The sequence below is a fragment of the Epargyreus clarus genome, unplaced genomic scaffold (assembly GCF_041222505.1).
Source record: "Epargyreus clarus isolate Ecla_fem2 unplaced genomic scaffold, WU_Ecla_fem_2.2 ptg000032l, whole genome shotgun sequence".
NCBI classification, from domain to species: domain Eukaryota; kingdom Metazoa; phylum Arthropoda; class Insecta; order Lepidoptera; family Hesperiidae; genus Epargyreus; species Epargyreus clarus.
The window spans coordinates 7,625,069-7,649,510 of NW_027332237.1; the positions used below are offsets into that span (position 1 = coordinate 7,625,069).

The 24,442-nt window shown below is 34.6% G+C and overlaps 1 protein-coding gene across 1 annotated transcript in view; it reads right to left on the minus strand.

Moving 5' to 3' along the window:
• LOC140754963 (UDP-glycosyltransferase UGT5-like) overlaps positions 1-24,442 on the minus strand; it is a 128,797-nt gene that overhangs the window by 94,871 nt on the left and 9,484 nt on the right. Inside the window, exons 5-6 of the mRNA XM_073090123.1 lie at positions 23,467-23,686; positions 22,622-22,781 (exon numbers count right to left, since the gene is read on the minus strand). Coding sequence (XP_072946224.1) covers positions 22,622-22,781; positions 23,467-23,686 — 380 coding nt within the window. The remainder of the gene's footprint in view (positions 1-22,621; positions 22,782-23,466; positions 23,687-24,442) is intronic.

Genomic DNA, 24,442 nt, shown 5'->3' on the forward strand with positions numbered 1-24,442 from the left:
TACAAGTTGGTCCCATTTAAATATGATGAGGATCAGAGTGGGTTGTGGAGACAAAATATATAACTCCTCAAACGATGGGTATAATTGAGTTTTGTTTGAAGATATTTGGTGTAGGTTCTAATGAAATTGCAAAACCAGTTTATCATTGACTATTTAAGGGTCTGATATTGTGGCTCGGAGTCAAAATATGTAACTCCTCAATCGATGGGTATAATTGAGTTGTGTTTGAAGATATTTGGTGTAGGTTCTAATGAAATTGCGAAGCCAGTTCATCATTGACTATTTAAGGGTCTGATAATGTGGCTCAGAGACAAAATATGTAACTCCTCAACCGATGGGAATAATTGAGTTTTGTTTGAAGATATTTGGTGTAGGTTCTAACGAAATTGCAAAGCCAGTTCATCATTGACTATTTAAGGGTCTGATAATGTGGCTCGGAGACAAAATATGTAACTCCTCAACCGATGGGAATAATTGAGTTGTGTTGGAAGATATTTGGTGTAGGTTATAATGAAATTGCAAAGCCAGTTTATCATTGACTATTTAGTTAGGTTAGCTTGGAACATATAAGATAATATAAAACTAAGCGAGCAGGGCGGTTCCAATCAATGTAAATTCAGACCTTACCTTAATTCATGATCACGTCTATACAATTTTATATTGTATTAATATAAATGTTATTATGTCATCTCTAAAAAGGGTGAAAAAAAATTTTTAACAAAAAATACAACCGACTTGTATGTCACTACAAAGCAAAAAAATAATTCAAATAAATGTTGGTTTAGTACATATTTGTGAAGTCGGCGCTCATATAGATATTATATATTATATATATTGTCATGTAAAAAATCTAGAGAATGTATCTAGACTAAAGTAAACCAAAAATACAAGTAATAGAAAGTAAGTAGTAAAGCAAACAAAAAGTACAAGTAAACAAAAAAAAATACAGGTAAATAAGACTCCAGAAATATACGGCTTATTGGGCTAAAACAACTAAAAAGAAGATTGAAAGATACAAGCATATGCCTGACCGATTTCTACTTAAACCAAATCGTTATTTCCCACAAACCGCCGAACAAGCAATTTCCGGAATAAAACGTGCATTATTTTCCATTTTTTGTTCATATGCTAGTTATTTTTGTTTCACTTTTTGCCCTGTCGTAATAAATTGTTTCAAGCTCATTAGGTTCCATACAAGCCCATGTATTACAATTTGTCGTCATGTTAACAAACTGGCTGGCCACTTGCCAACTACTAAACTTAATAAAGTTCTTTTAAAATCATTAACACATTATTAGAGAAATTTTCTTAACATGATGAAGGTGGTAGAACCCTTTGTGGTTCGACTCCGGCGGCACCACCGTCACACCTATTTCTACCTAATAACAGCAGTGTTAGGCGCTGCTGTGTTCCGGTTTGAAGGGTGTGGTAAGGGAGACAGACTTTTCCGAGGCGTTCCAGCTTAGTCCTCAGGGGTAGCGGCGCATCTGTGGCCGACCTCAGGTAGGAATATCTAATCCTATCTGGGGTTGATTACAGATGTCCATGGGCGGCAGTAGCCACTTACCATCAGGTGGACTGCATGCTCGTCTGCTACTCTTATATTATAAAAAAAAAAAAAAAGTTTTGTTTAACCCAAATTTGAAACATTTGCAGTAATAATAATGATACATAAAAAAAAATCAAGTATTTATAGACATGAAAAAATTCACGCTTAATTTTTTTTTTTATTTATGTCTGGAATGTTGTATTAAATTCCATTTGATGGTAAGTGGCTAGTACCGCCCATAAACACCTGTAATCAATCCTAGCTAACTGCTGCATTGCTGCCCGTGATGACTAAGTTGGAACGTCTTGGATAAGTATGTCTTCCTTATGATGTCCTTCAAACCAGAAACAGCAGCGCTTAACACTGCTGTTATTAGATTGAAATAAGTGTGGTTGTAGAGTTTTAGGTCGCTGGTTTCTAATCCGATATATAATTTGGAACCCTTGTGCGCTAGAAACAATAGTATAGGTGAATAAATGTATAAATACCGTAGAACTGTGCGGTGCTCCCTTCGGCGACCGATCGACCGTGATGCACACACACTCGCGACTTCCAAATAGGTCCCCAGGACCCCCGTAATAAATATAAATTATATTATACGTCCCGTGACGAAATCTGAATACCGACTGTATGTACAATGTGTGTTATGACAGAAACGTCAACCTTTTACATTTTGAATTTACTCCTTTTATTTCTAATCAGTATTTCGACCAGTTCTAAATACTGAACATACCCCCGCCCGAGAAAGGCCAAGCCTTTATCAACCAAAATCCAAAAAATAAAAGCTTACACCGAACATATAATAAACATAAATTAACACAAACAAGTTTGTGACAACCCTATTCCGAAGGCAGCCTACAAAACTTAACCATAGGCCGAATAAATATAACCGATGTTGTTTTCAGTTTATCCGTATAATACAATCTTTCTCAGGCAGTAAATCCAAGATCCGACCTAATTTCCATTTTAAAGAAGGCAAGTTTTCTTCTTTTAATAAAACTAAATCTCCGATTTTAGGTGATCCTCCAGGTTAAGTCCTTTTACTTCTAGTTTGAAGCAAGTGAAGATATATACTACTCAGTCTTCTCCGAAATCTTTGATAAAGAGCTTGCGCCAATTAACATCTCTTCAATCTATTGTTTTCTTTCAGCTGTATAATTTGTCCCACAGTCGAACCGAATGACATGTGAAAGACTCTGCCGAGAAGTAAATGTAGTTAATGCTACAAGAAAGGCTTCCTTCGTCAAATCGTTGACACTTAATGTTCATTGTACAACCTTTGCACAAGAACAAAGAAAAACTCAAAAATATATACACCATAAGGCTTTAGGATTCCTTAACCGCGAAACCCCAATAATAAAAGAAAATCTTTAAAATAAAGAAAAGCAAAATCCGTTTGAAATAGCCCGGTGGCATTCACCCTATCCGTAGGTAACGAAACCATTAAATGTGTCAATCCATTTGACCAAAAAACAAAATATTCTACAATGAAAACAATAGACCTTTCCCAATAAAAAATAATAATAGAACTAAAGCCATAAAAAATATAACTAAAATAAAACCGTAAAACCGCTAAATCAAATTAATATCTTTTTCCGAAATTTATTTACCGTACGTTGTCTTTCCATGATAGAGAACCGTTTTCTCACAGATGAAAAGGAATTATTTACCGTAAACGTATCTGGTAAATATGGCGAACCTACCGCATATCGCCGTGTATCATCCCGGTGATGATAATTTTTATTATAAATTTTATGATCCAAATGTCTTGGATCCGCAATGACGCTAGGATTATCGTTAGTGTCCCTAACTTTATATACAAAATTATCCGATTGTACGTTTGTAAATGTTTGGCAAACGTTAATATTCTGGGCACCTTCATCATTATTTACCGCGTATGAAAAAGGCCCCGACAATACATAACCGAAGATAGTTTCCATAGCACAAGGCAAATCATTGTTTATTTTAATAATATCCCCGAGCATAACCTCTCCTAATAAATCCGCACCGATTAAAATATCAACCTCCCGACTAAGGTAAAAATATTCATCCGCAAGAGGTAGTCCTTTGTAATGACTACAAATCTCTTGAGGTAAATTGAAACTAGGCAACTGATTAGTTATTTTATTTAGAATAGTAGCGGTAGATACCAATAACGGTCGACGTGAAAACCGCGGTCGAATCGTTAAATTAACCCCATTTCTACCAATATCCACTGGTATGCCACTCAGTCCCGTGACTGTAGAAGCATTCGTATTAAACCGCCTCAAACCTAATCTATTGGCACAACCCTCCGAAATAAAACTACCTTGACTACCGTTGTCCAATAACGCACGCGCTTCTTGATAGTGACCATGTGCATCCTTAATATGCACCATGGCCGTACACAAAAGAACCGTACGATTAAACATGTTAGCTTCAATCATGTTAGAAGTCAACGAAGCACCACCTTGATTCGAAACCGTAATATTTGCCTTGTTAGATCCGCTAACAGATGCAGTACATGGATTATCCTCCACCCTATCCGCGACAACATTAGAGGCATGTGCCCTACTGTTACCGGTCACAGTAGGTGTCGCCGCCGACCTTGCACTGCTCGATGCTGTCTGGTAGTGAGGTAAATCCATGTGAATAAGATGATGATGCTTAGGTAACTTACACTTAAAGCAAACCCATGAAGATTGACAGTCCGCTATCTTATGAGAGTTAAAACATCTAAAACATAGTTTATTTTCTTTAATAAAGTCTTTCCTAAGACCCACCCTTAAAGATAAAAATTTATTACATTTGGAAAGATGATGTATTCCCTTTTTACAACATTTGCAGCCTACCTGCCTATTTTCCTGAAATGCCGCATGAGTTTTAGTAGTGCCATATGCCCGATGTGAATCACCACTTGACTCCAAAATCCTAAGTTCATTTTCCAAAAACTTTATTAAATCCTTAAATTCCGGAAACTCCTTTCCTGTAAACCGTTCTTCAAAACCTTTTTTTAGACTATTATCTAATTTTTGAAAATTAATGTAAAATAATAAATGAGTCCACTGATCAACCGGAAAATTCATCTTTTCTAGCGCTTTCGTGTTTTCTAATAATGTATTTAAAAATAATTTAATGGAACTCAAATGTTTGGTGACATGTGAAACATAAAACAAATTATAAAATAGTTTATCTGCTAACAATCTTTTATTATTATATCTATTGTTCAATAGATCCATAGCAACCGAAAAATTATCTCCCGAAATAGATAAGTGTTGCAATAAAACCTTTGGTTCTCCAGCCAATGAACCTAATAAGTAATACATTTTCTCCGAATCAGATAAAGCATTATCTTCACATATCAAAGAATTAAATAAATCCATAAATGAAACAAATTCTTCTATTTTTCCCGAAAATGTAGGAATCTGTATCCGTGGTAAAACCACCCGCTTCCGCTTGTCACCATCATCCATTGACCTGAACTCCGAACCATGTTCAGTCTCCGAAGATGATATTTCCAAAAACTTCCTCTTGATATCATAATATATTCCATTATATTTTTTAAAATCGTCCGAATAATCCACATCAGAGCCTTCATCCAATTCCGATTGCAGTTCCAAAAACATCGACGTAAACTCTTCATAATTACGATCCAAATCATGATACCGTATTTTAAAATTATTTTTATCTATTTCAGATTTAGGTTCCCGCTGAGAAAGATCGTAAATAGAATCCAAATTATGAATTGCTAAATCGTATTTTAATTTATTCAACCTTTGTTTAGATTTAGGAGCCATTTCAAAAAAATTGAAATAAGAAAAAAATAAAATTAAATTTAAACCGATAGAACGCTGACACAAAATTATATGTCAACCGACTTGACAAATATGAAAGCACAAAATATTACCGAATGTAAATTATAATCCGCAATAATAAAAATCCAAACCGAAATAAAACCGACCGAAATAATAGAGTAGACAACGACCATGCAGTCCACCTCCACCTGGTGTAAATGACCACACGTGCGCTGTTACTCTTGAGGACTAAGTTGGAACGCCTCGATTAAGTATATCTCCTTTACCACACCTTTTTCAAACCAAAATACAGCAGCTCCAAACACTGCTGTAATGGCAGAAATAGATGTGGCGGTGGTGCTGCCGGAGTCGAACCACGTAGAGTTCTACCACCTTCAACCGACAACCCGAAACAGGAGAATGCTCAATACAAGCCCGACCGAAACACTAATAATAGTCCGAAAAAACGCCTAAAACCGTTGACGTTTCTTGTAGTACCCGATGTACATAAATAAAATAGTAACCGAAATAAATACGTGTATCCCTACGTAATAATTGTAGAGTATACAGTTTTTTGAATTTGTCCAGCCGCTGTAAATACTTATAATCCGCAAAGTATTTACAAACGACGTGGACGTGTACCGATGTCTACACTACTGTTCACCAACACACAAGAATATACTTGCGAGCACGGAAACCCGAATCCCGACTCGAAGTGACCAAAATGTAGAGTTTTAGGTCGCTGGTTTCTAATCCGAAATATAATTTGGAACCCTTGTGCGCTAGTGACGATAGTGTAGGTGAATAAATGTATAAATACCGTAGAACTGTGCGGTGCTCCCTTCGGCGACCGATCGACCGTGATGCACACACACTCGCGACTTCCAAATAGGTCCCCAGGACCCCCGTAATAAATATAAATTATATTATACGTCCCGTGACGAAATCTGAATACCGACTGTATGTACAATGTGTGTTATGACAGAAACGTCAACCTTTTACATTTTGAATTTACTCCTTTTATTTCTAATCAGTATTTCGACCAGTTCTAAATACTGAACAGTGGTCCTAGTGGATCCGGATTCGAACCACAGAAAGTTCTACCACCTTCAAAAAAGTACTTCTTAAATTGCATGAAAGGTCAAAACTATGTGGTAAACTAATAGCGAAAAATAGCAAAAAGGAAAACAAATACTCCGAATATCCGTAATAAAAATCTCAGGCTGTATTATAAACTGGGGCTAAAAATAAATCAGTGAAGGCTCACTGCCGCCCACCGAGGTGTGTCGCATTAGTCAATATGTTTACTAGCGCCTTGGCAGCGAGCCAACATGAGCAACGTTTTCTTTGAGTTGCCTCGTGTTGGCCTTGAAAACATTGAGGTTAAAGAGGGAATCATTTTGAATTAGTTTAGTCTGGATGGCCAGAATACAGGATACTTCTTCGTGGTAATTCGGAGATTATTGCTTTAGTTACAATTTATTGCTAGCAAAAAGAATATTGTAGCAGCGCTTTATGTGAGTGACTTGAAAGTAAAATTAAAAGTTTAAGGTTTTTGATGATAATTATAGATAGACAACTATATAGATACTATATAGATCTATTGTCAGTACTTGCCACAATCACCAAACGTCTACAAGCATTCGACTTAACTCGGCGATTCAAAGCTGAGCTACAATTGCAAATCTACTTAAATCAAGTCAAACCTCTATCCAAACGTTTGCATTTGTGAAGGTTTGTCGCGAATTGGCAAGCATGAATCATAAGTTTGTATGATTAAATTACGAAAATAAAGCAATGATAGATATAAAATAAAATAGCCATACAAATTTTAATTAAACAGTCCAATTAAGCGATCTGGAAATTTCATCAGAATGCAAGTAACGACAAAAACTGAGGTACTTAAATCGTGTTGCAGACGTTAATTCAATTTACATTTCAGTAAGCGGCATATTAATTAAAGTGTCACCGAGTCGACATTCATGAATTCTAGACTTCCAGCAATTTCAGATTCCCTAGATTTAATTCGACAATATTACGCTCACTGTATTCTGTCACAATTCATAAAACTAATCGACAAGATCAGTATATTGAATTCAATATGTAATTACGTGTACAATACAAGACATTGTACACGTAATTATCCCAATACCTTCTGTTATTCTATTTGACAGGTTTTAGTGACGCGCAATTACAAAGTAATTTAATCAATTACTGGGTTAATTTAACAATACAAATTATAATAATATGTAATTTGTGTTTGGTTGTAAATATCTTTGACATCAATGCAAATTAAAAATAAAACTAACATTTAGGATGTGTTTAAGAATATACATACATCAATAATTATAGGATAAGAAGACATCACAGGGAATATAACAGTTATAACAATCAGGGTTAGGTTAGGTTAGGTTATTTAAATCCTCCTCCAAAGCAAAAGAAATACATACTTGCGACACCGAACTTTGGAAATTTCTGCCTACTATTGTAGAATTAATAATACTACAAGTTGTCAAATCACTTTGGTAGGAAAACACTGGATAGTTTGATTATTGATACCGGTATAATATGTATTAGTCAACGCGACTGTCAAAATTTGTTCAGCGACTATTCAGTGAACTGTTGACAGTTTGTTGAAAAATATTTGAAGTTGAAAAAAGTTTTACAAACTCTGTTGATACTCTGCTGGTTATTTCATAAACACCTGATTTCTAACGCACCTGTTTGGTAGAGATAACGAACATTGGAATGCAAACGGCTGTTATAACACGGAATAGCGTATAAAGTATAATTATTATGTCGACCATAGACCGTACTATTATGTGTAATAGACACAGAGTAGGTAATATAATAATGTGAAAATGAGAAGTGAAAAAAGATACTCTTTAAATTGCTGACGATTTTTGATATATATTAGTAAGAAAATAAGTAAAATTGAATTTTAATGAACATAATTTTGCATAAAAATATCTTGATTTTTGAAGACGTTTATAAAGTATTCCAAAATAAATAATTTTAACTGTAAAGCAACTGAAAGTATAGTAAGAGTGATACTTTTCCGGGGCATTCCAGCTTAGCCGTCAAGGTTAGCGGCGTATTTGTGGCCGACCTCAGGTAGGAATATTTACTTACTATGTCCATACGCGGTAGTGGCTAATTACCATCGAGTGGACTATATGCTTGTCTACATTTCTACAAAAATCGAATGTGAAATTTTTTTAAAATGTTACTGAATAACAAAAATTTAACATTGGTAATAATTCCCGCAAAGTTGCTTGATAAAAATTTAATTATATTTCTAAGTCAATTCTAACAAACATAAGCTCTATGGTAACCGAATAATCGTTACATCCAAAATATGCATTGGACTTCGAACTTTGTCCCTACAACACAACATCGCAAATCCTGCGACTGAAAACTGCCTGAAAATTCTAGGCTTTCGCTCCAAAATGAACGTGAAAACGGCTCAAAACACTCAGCTCTTTAATATCTTAATTATTGTGGAATGTAAAGGCTTTTACCGTATTCGCGAAAGCCAAAAGAAGCAAACTTTATTTTGCCTCTAACTAATTTGCACAAAGTTCAAAGAATCTGAGCGGTATGTTTTTATTCCATCGCGGAGGGTAATTTTTCGAGCGTGTGTATGTATGTATGTTTGTATCTATCTATGTATTTATGTATGTTTCATTCTTTGGAAAGCCCTACAGCCCAAACAGCTTGATGGTTTTAACATAATATGATCTGTCGTTGGATTCGTTGAAATCATGATGTGTATATTGCTGTGGCTATATTTTTAACCAATAAAAGCTTGAACCTAGACTTAGAAGATAATTTCAAACCACTTGACTAACTATGAATTTACGTAACCATTTTTTCTATAAAAATATACTTGCTACACTCACAGAGTAACACTTGAAATATTTGTGGCGTTGGTGCCATGGACACATACATAGATGAATCACATACATACAAAAACACTCAGACCCAGAACATCAATCTAATATAATATTATAGAATATCTGAATCGCTAAAACCACGTCCGTTTGTTCGCCAAACTTCAACAAATCGTCACAAATTCAAATGTGTGGATGTGGAGAGCGTTTGACTTGGTATAGAAATATGATAGTATTTTGAGACGCACAAAATTACGACCGCCTATAATTGAATATAATAAGCGATAACACTAATTTATTTAAAATTTTATACAACTTTTGTTCATAGTCAGTTCTCATTTCATTTCAAATATTTAACTTGTGATACTTCATTTGCAAAAGTGATGTGTGTCAGTAACTTTAATATTAAACTGAGTGTGACCCATGTTCCCGAGTTAGTTCCAGCATGTTTCATTAATGAAAGTAGAGCACAGATAATACAAACCGCTGTTGCATACTAAAGTTTCATTATCATCGGTTTAAATTTTAGTTAAACTAATAAGTAGTTCCTCATCATATAGTTAATAATTGATAGACAAATGGAAAGTGTTTGGTTATTAACTATTTGGATACCAAATTACTACTATATATTGTCGTCAACCTTACCGTCGAAATTCTGGGCTCGGGTCTCTTCTCAGAATGAGGATTAGACCAGTCATAGTTTGTTTGTCTAGTCTCATCTGGACTAGATGAGCTAGATGTCGTTTTGACGATGTACTACTGTATTGATGTATTTGTGTTGTCGCCCGACCTAGGCTCCTTAAATCGACAACGCGGACAGTCCCAAGACTCTTTAAAATCTTTAATGAGATTGTCAAACTCTTTCTTGTTAAATTTCACACATGTGTACTTGTTAGAGCACCGGTAACAGTTTAAAAATGATACGCCTTTTAAATTATTCGGTCAACGGATACAACACAAACGGAATATTTCAAGCAGTTTTTTCACTTTTTGACTAATTTACGCACTGTTTTACTGTAATGATCACGTAATGTTCTAGTATTTTGTATACTGATTAAAATGGTATAACATTTGCGCAGAGAATAGCGGACTTAACACTAATATTGAATTAAAATTACTCAGAACTATATCTAATAACACGTATTTACTTTTCTAGTTCACGGACGACAAGTTGTAGACTTCATATACCTTTGAGATTTTTTAAATCTTTCAGGTATACAGGTTAACGATGTTTTCCTTTCCCGTTAGAGCAAATTATATTAATTTCTAATACGCACTATAACTTTGAAAAATTAGAAGTCCGTACTTGGTATTCGAACCATGAACAACGAGGAGCCGAGTATTAACCACTGTTTTCATACCACCTTCATATTTATTCATTCGTATCTGATATATGTACTTCGTCAATAATAAACACAAATTTATCATTATTTTCGAAAATACGCTCATAAAATAGCATCAGGACGACGAGTTGTCGTTGATAACGTCATCACAAAATGAATGTTCGGATTATAACGGAACCGATAGTCGATCAGTTATCGGTAGGTGGCTTAACCGAGGAATTTATACGCGAAACTGAGATTTTCCCGTTCTGGATAATGTATGGAGCGGGAAAATTGTATTTTCAAAGATGAAATGTTTTTGGAGAAATTATTTGAACATTTTTTTTTAATCAGTTAAGGAATAAATACACTTTCTACACTTACAGACGCATACTAGGATTCCCTGTGTCGTGGGTGTCATAGACATTTCCTTACACGAATAAACACTCACATCCAGAACAGAAATATATTCATTCATATATCTGTTTGGCCTGGAACCCTCTGTGCGTCCGACCAGTATAGTGACCGCTCTACTACGCGGGTCACCGGATCTATAGCGACATAAATATTTACAGTAATTATACATGTTTGATTGTCAACTTGTAAGGGTTTATTACTTTTATAAAGGAGGAGGTATAGTCCGCGCCAAACTTCAATTCCGCTCTGAAGTTAATGCGTGACGATGTCAGTCAGAGAGCCAATGCAGTCGAACACAACTACAAGCATATACTCCGTAGCAACGTAAGGGAACACTAACGCAGCTATGTGCCCGTGAGCGAGAGCGGAGAGCTGACGGGTGCCGGGGAGTCCCGGGTCGTCTTCGTCCTGCTACTCATAATCTAATATAATTAAATAATCTACAATTTGCTATTGCGATGCGACTCGTTTCCACATTGGCAGCGCACTAGCAGTTTGGCGCGGACGCTACTTCAGCTACATTTATACATTTATACTCGTATTTCTTGTCCCATAAAATTCTAACAGCAAAATTAAAAAAAAAAAAATCTCACGTATTTTTATCGGTATCAACCGTCAAAAAATCCTAAGTTAAAAGTTTTTAAACGGCCCTATTGTTTTATTGGAAAGGTAATTCGTTCTTTGTTATATGACTTTGGGAGCATAATCCATCATTATTTCGCTACGGTCATTCTAAATGGGTTCTTATATTTTCGAAATTAGTTTTTTATTTTTAATGTACTATTTTTTTGGTTATATGTCATAAGATGTACAAAATACATAATTAATCCACCGTCTTTGTTCGAAATAATAGATTACGAATGACGTCATAAATCGTACTTTATATTGTCATCCAAACTAAATATTTACGCAAAATTTCAGCTCAATTGGTTGTGTTTTAACCGTTACACACTAAATAAATAACAAAGCAAGTTATATAAAACCTTGTACAACAGTTCTAGTTATTTTTAGATACACGTGGAACTAGAATAAGTCAACATAACAATGGCCTTACTAAGTTAAGTCGGTAGTATGCAAATACGAAACTAAGGCTTAAAACGGTTTCATCTTTTGTAACTATTTTGAGGCTTACTGTTTAACAATATGGTAAAGGCGGCTTAATAGTAAAGTTTCTGGATTGCGAAAATTCATTGTCTTTGGAATAAGTTTAGTAAGCCACATTATGCCGAAGTTATTTGTGGGCGGCTTAAGTTCAGTACTGGTCTATTGTTAGTCGCTAAGTTTCTGAAATTATACTGCTGTTGACGCATTTCGGAAAAAAATATATTTTTTGCAATGCGCGTACGCATCGTCATTTAAAATCGACAGCATAAAACTGTACTCAACGCCATCTATTATAGACACGTTGAGTTAATACTTTAGTAAGGAAATTATGTGCGTTACATTGCGAAATATGGTAGTTTAATAATACCAGTATAGATGGCGTTGCTGCTAGTAATTATTAAATTAATTTGATTTTGAAATTATAAAAATAGAGCAATGATAGTATATAACCATTTTGGAGTTGATACGTTATGTTTATTTAAGTTATGTATTCGTATATTATAATATTATTATTTAAATTTAATTTATGTCTAATGATCACATTTAGTAATCATTCGACATAGATTAAAAATAATTATATTATAATTAAATCAAACTAAATTAAATAGAAATTAAATTAAATTAAATGGGAGTAAGGAATCAATAAAAGCTTTATTTTTTTTATGTTATGAGAAAGAAGTCATACATACAAATAGATCATTTATATATAGGTTGTTTAAGAGCCAGTTGTAGAAATCACGAGGCCAAATCTCTTATACCTAAGAAATTAATGCACCGTGCACAAAGGTTAGTCATTGACTCTTATAAATAACCACGTATGTTTATATGTCTGCTGTTTGCATATAAATGGATGTATTAAAGTAATTTTATTTGCTTATCGTGTTTTATTTCTACGATCTATCTTTCTCGCGTATGAAAATGCGTTTCCATATGTTATCTAAGAATACTTATCTTATTCGCTGCAATCGTATCTGTCATTTTGCCTTGGTAGCAGAGACGGTGGTAGAAGCCTCTATGGTTTGACTCCGGCGGCACCATCGTCACATTTATTTCTGTCTTATAAAAGCAAAGTTAACCCTTGCTGTGTTCTGGTTTGAAGGGTATGGTAATGGAACCATATTTTTCCGAGGCATTAGTCCTCAGAGGTAGCGGCGCATCTGTGGTCGATCTCAGGCAGGAATCTAATCCTATTTGGGGTTAATTACAAATGTCTATGGGAAGCAGTAGCTTACCATCAGATGGACTGCATGCTCCTCTGCTTATTTACTTTTATTTTATTTTACTTTGTTAATAATCACTTAGATTGTATTAAACTCTGGTTATAACTTTATCCTTAATATTTTATAAACATCCCGTCGTGACGTCATCACGCTCGCTAAAGTTATCGTACACGATTTGTACTTTAGTTCCCAAACATTACCCAAATGGGTACACAGTAAAGTTACCAGAAGGTCCCAAAGTTACCCAACTTTATACCTCCATCGAATAAGCCCCATAAGTTTAACAGTTCCTTTCGTTATCTCAGGGAATAAACTTAGGTAATATTGGGTACTTGTCTTATGATTACATAGTAAGCGATTGACGATGAGAATCTGGATTCCAATCTTTACTTTCCATCGTTTATAAAGTAATAATTTATCAAGTAGCTCTGGATAGTATTACTTTGTAAGCTGCAAGCAAACTACAAATGATAAAAGATAACATAGTAGATGTTATAGATATCGTCGACCCATTACTATCCTATAGCTGAGCTCGGGACTTCTCTCATAATTTATTTATTTATATATTTGGGAAAGTAACGATTCACACTATTTAATATAGATAAATGTTTCATAAATACAGTACAAAGAAGAATAAGAAGAATTAGGTCAAAGTCCACCGCGCTGGCCAAGCGCGTATTAGTAGACTTCACATACCTTTATATCTTTTGAATATTTGTTTATATCTCTTTGGTATGCAAGTTTCGTCACGATATTTTATTTCGCCATTAAAGCAACTGATAATTAATTTCTAACACGCATATTGAAAGATCAGAGGTGCGTGCCTGGGATTAAAACAATGGAACAACGGTCGAGAAGCCGAGTTTTAACCACTAGGTTATCACTGCTTATTATTCTTACTGATCACTAATGTTAACAGAGCTTTACTGAGAAATGAACTCTGTTAATTAAATGGGTTTCATTTTATTTCTATCGTTATCTATATCTCATCGACTGCGTAGAAACAACACCTTTACCTATACCGGAGAGACAAAATTTTGGTTTTACGTCGATTCCTCAATTCCAAAAAGGGAGATAAAAATCAGTGACAGTTACGCCGTCGGTCGTAAATCTCTACCAATATTTAGTTCGGAATCTGCACCTACTAGGGTTGCTACATTGTTGAACTAGGAGCTTTTATGGAACGTAAAATGAATTGCAACGCCTGAAGTATAAAATTTATTATATACTGTATAAAAGTTTTATAAACTCGATGAAAAGATGAGAGAGAAATTGTAGCCAGTTACTCAAAAGGTATGTTTTTTTTTAAACGTAGCAAATGAGCATACTGTTTACCTGATTGTAAGTGGCTAGTGTCACCCATGGACATTTGTAATCAACCCCAGTTAGGATTAGTTATTCCTACCTGAGGTCGGGTACAGATGCGCCGCTACCCCTAAGGACTAAGGTGGAACGCCTCGGAAAAGTATGTCCCCCTTACCACACCCTTCAAAACGAACACAGCAGTACCTAACTCTACTGTTATTAGATAGAAATAGGGGCGGCGGTGGTGCCGCCGGAGTCGAAATACAAAGGGTTCTACCACCTTCAAACCATCTTCCGGAGTCAAACCAAAAAAGGATTCTAACACTCCTCTCCTCACCACGTATACACACGATTTAGCATAAAATACGAATATTTCAGTAATTATCATTTAATAACGATTAATTGATGTATGTTCTTGTTATTAAATAATTAATTAAATTAGTTCAGATAATCATTCTGACGTTGAATTACAACGAATAATTAGTTGAAGTACTTAAAACAGATTAATTAACTTCATTGATTTAATTACTTTATAATAATTAGTTAGACTAATTGAAAAAAAATCTCGTTTTAGCATTATTTATTTATATTACCTAATTACTGACATAGTTTATACCTCAATATCAAATTAAAATAAAAGTAATAAAAATACAATTTATACTTTGATGTAGGGATATTAAATATATTTTTATCACATCCGTAACCGAGTATAACTACTAGCGGTGACCCATCCAACTACTGACTGTCCGCGAATGTCATCTCTGGTTTTGTTTTATATAAGTAAATCTGCACATATTTGGGTAGTCGTGCCCTTCGACTAGCAAATATATACCTTACAAGGGTTTAACTGATGTTGTGGAACCCTATCTGTAAGTCAACGGTTTCATTTAGTTTGAATGGAGAATGTACTAGTGTACTTATTAAAATATTAAAATTGTTACCAAGTGTTCTAGGGCGATACTAAAGAAATTTATAAATTTAATTAATTTCTACAGAACTCATTTAGTAATGAGCTTTTAATTTAAACTGTCAATTAACTTTAACATAAGTAGGAGCAGTTATTAACTCTAATACTACTTTTCTATAAACATGATGTTTTCATTTACATAAAGATTAAGTTAATCTCGACATTTTAGCAATTAAAATATCATTATAGTTTTTATCTCGGCAAAGATTAGTTAAGCAGCCGTATTATAAAGAAATTAAAATATGAAATGAAAGTACAGTCCACTTGGTTAATATATTCCAGCTGGTGATCTGTAATGAACCTAAAGAGAACTGAAGTACTACCTGAGGTGGGCTACAGATGCTTTTACATTCTTGAAGAATATGTTATAACGCGTCATACCACATTACGTACGTTACGTGTGGTATGACGTTGTTATTAGGACGATATAAGTGTTTTTTTAATATAAAATGGGAGTAGCAGACGAGCATGCAGTCCACCAGATGGTAAGTGGCTACTGCCGCCCATGGACATCTGCATACAACCCGAGACAGGATTATGCGCCTATATCCCTGAGGACTAAGCTGGAACTCCTCAAAAAGGTATGTCTCCCTTACCACACCCTTTAAAACGGAACACAGCAGCGCCTGACACTGCTGTTATTAGGCAGAAATACGTGTGGCGGTGGTGCGGCTGGAGTCGAACCACAAAGGGTTCTACCACCTTCAAAGTGTGATGATGGTTCCTTGTTGAATCACGAAAGGTTTACTTTGAAAATGTTGACTAATTTGGAACGACAAATAAATCTGCTTTACCTCACATAAGCTGTAAAAAGTCTATACTATCTTAATCAAGAGCATTACTTAATACTGGCATGTAAATCATAATTTAATAAAAGTTTTTGCTATACCAAGAATAACCCAGTTTTATACCTTCATAATATTAAAATATGTACTTAGTGAAACTTAATAAAAAAGTTCTCCCGTTACTGCGACAGATACTAAAGTACGTTTTATCTTTAATATTTGCTACTTCGCACTACCTTTAATCTCTGGAGTTAAAGAATGTTTCAGAGTAAGTCTGTAGATTACTTTCGAACGTTGAGAGGCTTTTATCAGGCTTTCCGAAAAAATGTTTAATGATAAGTAATACAATGTTATTTCGTTTCTAGAAGCACACTTCTGACCTAAGTGTTCGTATGATGAAGGAGACATATCATCTGAAGTAACTATTCCATGGTTAACATCATGTAGGACTTCAATTTTATTTGGGGTCCATTACTGATAGCCTACGTCGTTACGCCTCGAGGCAGTCGGGGCTATGCGAGCTATGCTGGGGACTACATGCACTAGCCGTACTGCCGCTGCGCCACGAGGCTGTGTACGCTACATCGCGAAGAATGGTGTATTTACATTTATGTACATAGGAACTATGCGCTCTACTCTCTGGAAGTACGTGTGGGGACTACGGGCGCTACACCCTGAGGGATTGTACGCAGTGCCACTATGTGTGCTATTCCCTGGGAATACCTGTTCGGACTACGTGCGCTACGCCACGGGGCTATGTGCGCTACGCTATGACAAATTGTGCGTTACGCCGTGGAACTATGTGTGCTACTCTCTGGGAATACATGTGCGGACTGCGTGCGCTACGTCACGGGGCTATGTGCGCTACGCCGCGGATCTATGTGCTACGCCATAAGACTATGGTCTCTTCAAAATATCTAAAGAACTTAATTAATATATAAGTCAAAGAGCTAACCCTGTTTCAAGGATAAGTAACAATCACCCATTATCATTTGTGCACGCATAAATGGTAAATTCCCACACACTCAGCACCTACCCCAATAAACATAAAGACGTTTATTGCGTGACATTCCACGTCAAGCACGTATTGGAACGCAGAAACAATACAATGGACTAAGGTCAAGGTTAACAGCGTTCCTTATATATAAAAATCCGTTTGTGTATGCTATGTCAATGGAGTTACTTGAGTTTTTACAGAACGCCATATTTTCGCGAAAGAGGGATTTCTATGGGCCGATTTCCATAGTATAGTACCATTAAGTCACACTTAAATAATTATAGTTCAAAAAACTAAAAAACACGCTTTTATGATAAAATCAACTAAAAAGTAGAAAATAATTTTCAATCTAAGAATCAATTAAGGAACAGTAAATAGTATAATTGTGGAAAAAGTGTGGGGTGCTCCATTTATCAGGTTCGAAAAGCACCCCACACTTTTTCCACAATTATACTATTTACTGTTCCTTAATTGATTCTTAGATTGAAAATTATTTTCTACTTTTTAGTTGATTTTATCATAAAAGCGTGTTTTTTAGTTTTTTGAACTATAATTATTTATTAATTTTTAGTATTTCTCGTTATAGCGACCACCATTATTCATCGTTTGTAAAAAGATCAAGTGTCTATCTATTACGATTTAAGAGATAAAGCCCAACGACAGACGAACAGACCGCAGAGGGTTTCGTTTTAACCTTTGAGTACGGAATCCTAAAAATCATTCTACAGGAGGGCATTATAGATATGTTTCAGAACATTTGAGTTATAGGGAAATAACATTATTATTTTCTGAACTAAAAATCACGATATAAAAGTTACGCCTATTGAAACTAAATAGCAATAATTATTTGCAATCTAAAGTTGCGATGAACTTTGCTGAAGGTGTTTGAAAAATCTCGCCTCGAAAATCGTTAATCCAGAGGATGTTGGTAAGTACAATGGTACAAAACTATTAACTAATGTTTAAAATATTGAATTGTCATCGGTCCTTAATAAGTATGCCAAATTTCGAGTTAATCCGACGTTTTGAAGGGGGTTAAAATCATGTTGAAAGATTCCGTTACATACTAACATACCAACATACCAACATACATACGTCTGAAGCTAATAAAAGCGTGTTAAAAAGGATCTTATAAATAGCAATTGTACAAGGCTGTTCGTATGCGGTTGGTGTCAAAAACTCACGGTATCATATACCTATATGACTCGGTTTTTGACTATTACCTATTTCTGTTTTTGTTCTGCTTTGAAGGGTGTCGTAAGGGTTACTTTTCCGAGACATTCCAGGTTAGCTCTCATGGGTAGAAACGCATCTGTTGCCAGCATCAGGTAGGAATCTAATCTAATCTGAAGTTGATTACAGATTCCCATGGGCGGCAGTAGCCACTTAACATCATATGGACTGTTCGTTTGTTACTTCAATGTTATAACAGGATATTGCTTAAATTGATTATCTAGCTTATGTTTAACGAGAAACACTATCGTGACGTGCACCTTAATTTATCAGGTTTAAGGTTAAACCACGTATTTGGGATGGAGCCAAAACTTTCTATCTAAGCACTGACTAAACACGGATTAAAACCACCTAGTTTACTCGAGGGAACCTCAAGACTAGAATTTCTAACATGTTTTAATATTAATGGGCTAGTTGCGTTACTCTGTTGTTACAGTGAACGAAAATAGATATGTTTTGTCACGCTCTTATTTTACACATTCATATATACATGTCAATTTGATGTTAAATTCAAATTAAAATTCAAATCTCATTTATTCAAAATTGATTCATATAGAATACTTTTTGAAAGTCAACAAACTAACACCGCTTCGGAAGGTATTTCGCTATGGAGAAGAAGCGGCGCAAGAAACTCCATAAATGTTTAATATTAATTGTTGAAAAAAGTCTGAGTTTGATCCCTGACAAAGCACACATGATGAAAGCAGGTAAACATGGAAACGGTTAAATATCTATTCTGGGTCTGGAATCTGGATATTTATATCTCCGTCTTTTGGCAAAGGGTGATCTCCTGCCGGTCTAGGTGATCATGCCCGGGGAGCGGCCGTGCTCCGAAGGTCTCAGTTCGGAGCTTCTATATATGCAAGATATTAAGAAAACTTCGATAGCGTGATTCAGAATATTCGTGGCGCCATCTCTTGACGAGTAGCGGGAAGTCGCTACAGTCTTTATGTGTGCTCATAACACCCACTCCAATACGTATCTATATCACTGTATCTTTCCTAATGTTTCTCTAAGTATGCGATAACGTCCCCTTGTGGTCGCTGAAGCCTTTTAAGTAAAGTTTGACGGGTATGTGACCTTTGATTTTTCTAATTCCTTAATAAGCAAGTATAACCTTGCTTAAAAGTTGAACGAAAAAATTCGTGAGGAAACGTACATGTTTAAGAGTTTATAAAAAAGGGTTATCTCAAGTGTATGAAGTCTACTAATCCGCACTTAGCCAGCGCGGTTGAGAATGACCTAAGGCTTTACACTTCAAAAGGAGACCCGTGCCCAGAAGTGTAATAGTAATAAGTTGACGACAACTTTATTTTAATACGACTTATATTTAATTACTCATTAATTATCATTAATGTCCGTGAATTAAAATTATTTCGTACCCACGTTTATATTTTGTAAATTTAGTTACTAACAATGATTGGCCACTTTATTAAGTGTCTGCTACAAAAACATAATTATTCAAATTAACAATTGCCAACAGTTTTATAGTATTACTTTATTGTGCTTGTGAAATCTTCATTTGGCAGATAATAAATTTTATTGGCACTGGCACTGGTTCACAACAAAAAAAATATATACATTTATTCCATTCTACCCGTGCGAAACGCAGCCCGGTTACTAGTTAAGAATAAGAATAGTCGAATATTACAAGGCGTAGTTTACAGTTTAACAATTCACATGTGGGTTAGAATTAAAAAGAAAATCTCTTATTAAGTATGGTTTAGATAGAGATTGATAGAAATCGTTCAGATAGAAATTGTAATGGAAAAATATAATTTTGAATTAAGTTTAATTATTGATTATTAACAAATTTAGGGTAAGTGTAACTTTATTGAAACATATATTTATTTAGAGTTAAGTAAATAAATACTTAGTGTCTTACAAAATCCTTAAAGATGTGGAACTTAAACTTTTTAAATAGTGCAAAACATTATATTTGTTCAATGTTAAATTGTTAAATTATTTGCTAAGTAGCAGTTAAATTTTGAGTTACGGCATCTGACAAAATATTGAAAGTAGAAAAAAATATACACAACCGCATGTCAGAATAAATTGAAATTATTTAGACTTCAACTAAGTAATTTTCACAGAAGATACATTAATATTAATTATGTGATTTAAACAAGACAAGACAAATTAGAAATAGTAGGAAACAAAAAGTATTTTTGATATTAATTAATTAATTAAAATGAATTAGTAATGAATATTTTTGCTTATCCCACTATTATAATACTGTGGTGTATCTATTCTTCGTCTTTTTTGAAACAGTAAAGGACTACTTACTATTTAACGAGTAGTATTTAAAAACCTATGTTTATAATTACAAACTGGTACTTCATTTCACTGCAATTACGAGAGCTGGATATGTAAATTTAGCGAAAATTTTCCCAAAAAAAAAAAAAAAAAATCCACTACCGATATTGAAAGTACGAAATGGAAAATCTAGGTGCTAATCAGTGATGCGATTTCTCGATTGTCTTGGTTGTGTCATTTATATTTTTTTTGTAAAAGCGACATATTCATTACTAGCATTTACCCGCAGCTTCGTTCTCGGCAGTTGATTAAAATACAGCAATTTGATAACATTGTCCTTTTCATCAAGATAAAACATAAGTTTGTACTTATCTATCCTTAGGTAACAATACTCTTTTTAGAATAAAATATATCATATTCCTTTTATGAACGCTTGACAACGTGTATACAAAATTTCATGACAATCGGTTTATATAACCGATAAGGCTTGAAAGTGTAAAAACTAACAAACTCATGTTGTCGTCTTAACAGTAATGATTGAAAAATTATTTTTAAAATAGGTAGTTTGATAATAAATACACTTATATTGCGGGTAGTATGCACCTAAAATCCCTAAAAAAGGCTGTGATTACGTCGGCTGTTTTAGTCGGCTTGTAGTCGTATCGCAGACAGCTCGTAAGTAAGAGGAAACTCTGTTATTATTTTAAAATACTAATAGTATTGTGTAAAAGCAATCAAGTAGAAATGGGGTAAAACCTGTAAAACAAACATATACTTGTGGTATAACCGAAATTGTATTTTGTGTGATAAGCTTTGTAAAGTGACTATATTTCGTATAAATAAATATGCATTGTATTGATATTGGATTGTATACTAAACTTGGATAGTTAGTGGCAATAGGTTATTAAATGAGTGTGTACTAACTGTGTTTCTTTTACTCATATTCGTATTTATAATATTAGTTAAGAAGTTAGGATACAAGCGAAATTTCTCTATATTAAATTTAACTTGGAATACGACCATATCTTCGATTGTAAAATTGTGTCAAAACTTTACCGAAGGCGTGTTTATGATTTATGAAATGAATTGCAAAAGTAATTAGACATCTCAATTTGTATGTAGGCGATAAGATAACGCGTGAAATGTTTCTTACGCTGAAACTTGGTCGAAATTTCATAAACTTTCAACGATTTTCATTCCCTATAACACATTTATGGGGCAGTGTATCTATAAACAAAATGGTTCTGTTAAGGCATATGTCATGTGTTTCTTATATGGTGAGTTGCAACATGTAACTTTAACATTTACAAAAGCCTAGACAGCCGTCAAATCGATGGTTAAAAATATTAGTTGCACCATTTTAGTAAAGTTTGAATTTACGTCTTGACTTACACTTAACATAATAAATTGCTTAACCTGTAGTTTGATTAAATGGGTAAGTTAACGGGTTCTTTTTGACCACACACACACACGCATCTTCTAAAATTTTAAACAACTCTCTCAACAAATGTGTGCTTTTTCGACTTGTTAACTTATTCACGCCTGGTACCGATATAACTTATTCTTTGTTAAACGACGTTATATAACAAAATACAGTCGTATCACTCAAGTACAGGCCTCTTCGAGTCTAGATGTAAAGAATAAATTGGGGGAAAGAGGGGAAGGAGCTAAGTGTATTTTATTTTACGATATTTTAACTTTACTCTTCGTAAATGTAAATCTTAATGCACATCGCACTATAGAGTAACATATAAGCAAAAATATTATTATTAATATGGCTAAAATTGAAAAGAATTCTACTTCGTAGTACTCTGTCCAGGACATGTTCGCTGCGGGTGCACGCAGATGCTTCGCTCCGCCGTGCCGCAGCACGTGCTCTATCCACCAGATGGCGCGCTCCAATGGAGATTGAGGCTGGTCGTACATTATCGATCGTAGTCGAATGATATTCTGACGATAACTGAAATTTTGTTTTCTCAGATCAAACAAAAGCTTTATTACCACGCTTTTATTAGCTTGGGTTGTATGTATGTATGTAACTATGTAACGGAATCTTCGAACTCGATTTTTACCCACTTTGAAAGGTCCGATTAATTTAAAATTTTGAACAATTATCAAGAACCGATGACAATACACCCCTTTAATAATTTTATCCCATTCTCCTCATCAGGATCGTCAGGAATCAGGATTAACGGTTTTCCTGGTCCGATTGTAGCGATTCTTAGTTTTTAAACTATAATTATTTTATTCTTCATTAAATATGCATGTATACAAACTCTGCGCCTTTGGATTATTTAAACCATATTCTGGGGGATAGCAACACATCTGTGGCTGACCTGAGGTAGGATTCCAATACTATTTAAGTTGTCCACTACTGGTAGGAGTGACATACTACAAATGAAATGAATCGCGTCGCCATAGCAAATTGTATGACTACACCTGCTCACAACAACTTCAAAGCTTACTAGCAGTTTGGCGCGGACTATACTTATAGTTCTTCTATATAAATATATGCACATACAATATAAATCATACTTATTGCTTTCAGGATAATTGTCGCATCGCAGGGTAGTAAGCCATATTATTCATGTGACATTGTTGCACGATACCCAACATTTAAAAATTAATTTAATAAACCCGCTAACCTTTTATCTTCTATAACAGTGTTTACGGCGCTCGCAAACTCTTCTTCAGTGAAACTCCCGAACTCCAACTTCAGTCCTATCTTGTGAAGTAAGTACTTCTCTGAGTTCCACCATTGGTCTGCTAGCATCGGGATGCCGATCACTGGGACCCCGGCTGTGATAGCTTCGTCAGTGGACTGTAACCCTCCCTGCGTTATGAACAACTTTATCTTCGGATGCCCTGAAATATTTGTCAATATGTTTTTATAGTTTTTTTTCACCTTACTGCCAAGGAAGGCTTATTCTATAATGCATATGTAACAAAAAGTGTGCAGTCCAGCTGATGTTAATTAGACACTAACTCCCAAGATCTATAATCAATTACTGATAAGATTAATGTCTTTCCGGAAATTGGCCGCCTTGTGAATTATGTTGAAACACCCCTACTGCACGTGTCTCTCCTTACCACACCCTTCAAACTAGAACACAGCATAGTTAACACTAGTGTTATAAGGCAAAAACAGGTCTCTAATGACGGTGATTTGGAAATCGAAACATAAGGTTTTTTCACCTTCAAAATCATTAAACCACTTTTACCTTTTATTAGCATTGAGGCCTTCATTTACATCTTGGTAAACAAATCATTTTGTATTCAGTTTAAGTTCATAAACATTTTAATCAATACTAAATGAATAATTTAAAATCCAATATTTTAAGATCTTATCAAGATCAGCCTGACAACATTTTACACACTGAATTATATTAAAGCGATCGTTATCAATGTCGACACCTAAAGCCACACCTGTCGCTAAAGGTTATTAAGATTATGTCACTAATTTATTTGTCAACACTATTCCTAAATGTTAAAGTGAGCAAAAGTGAAACTATAATTGATGTTAAAGAAGAATAAGTTTTATTATATCTTCTGTCTTCTAACAGCAATGTGAAGCTACTGTGTTGCGATTATAATTTTGTTAGGCAGATATACTTATGTCTT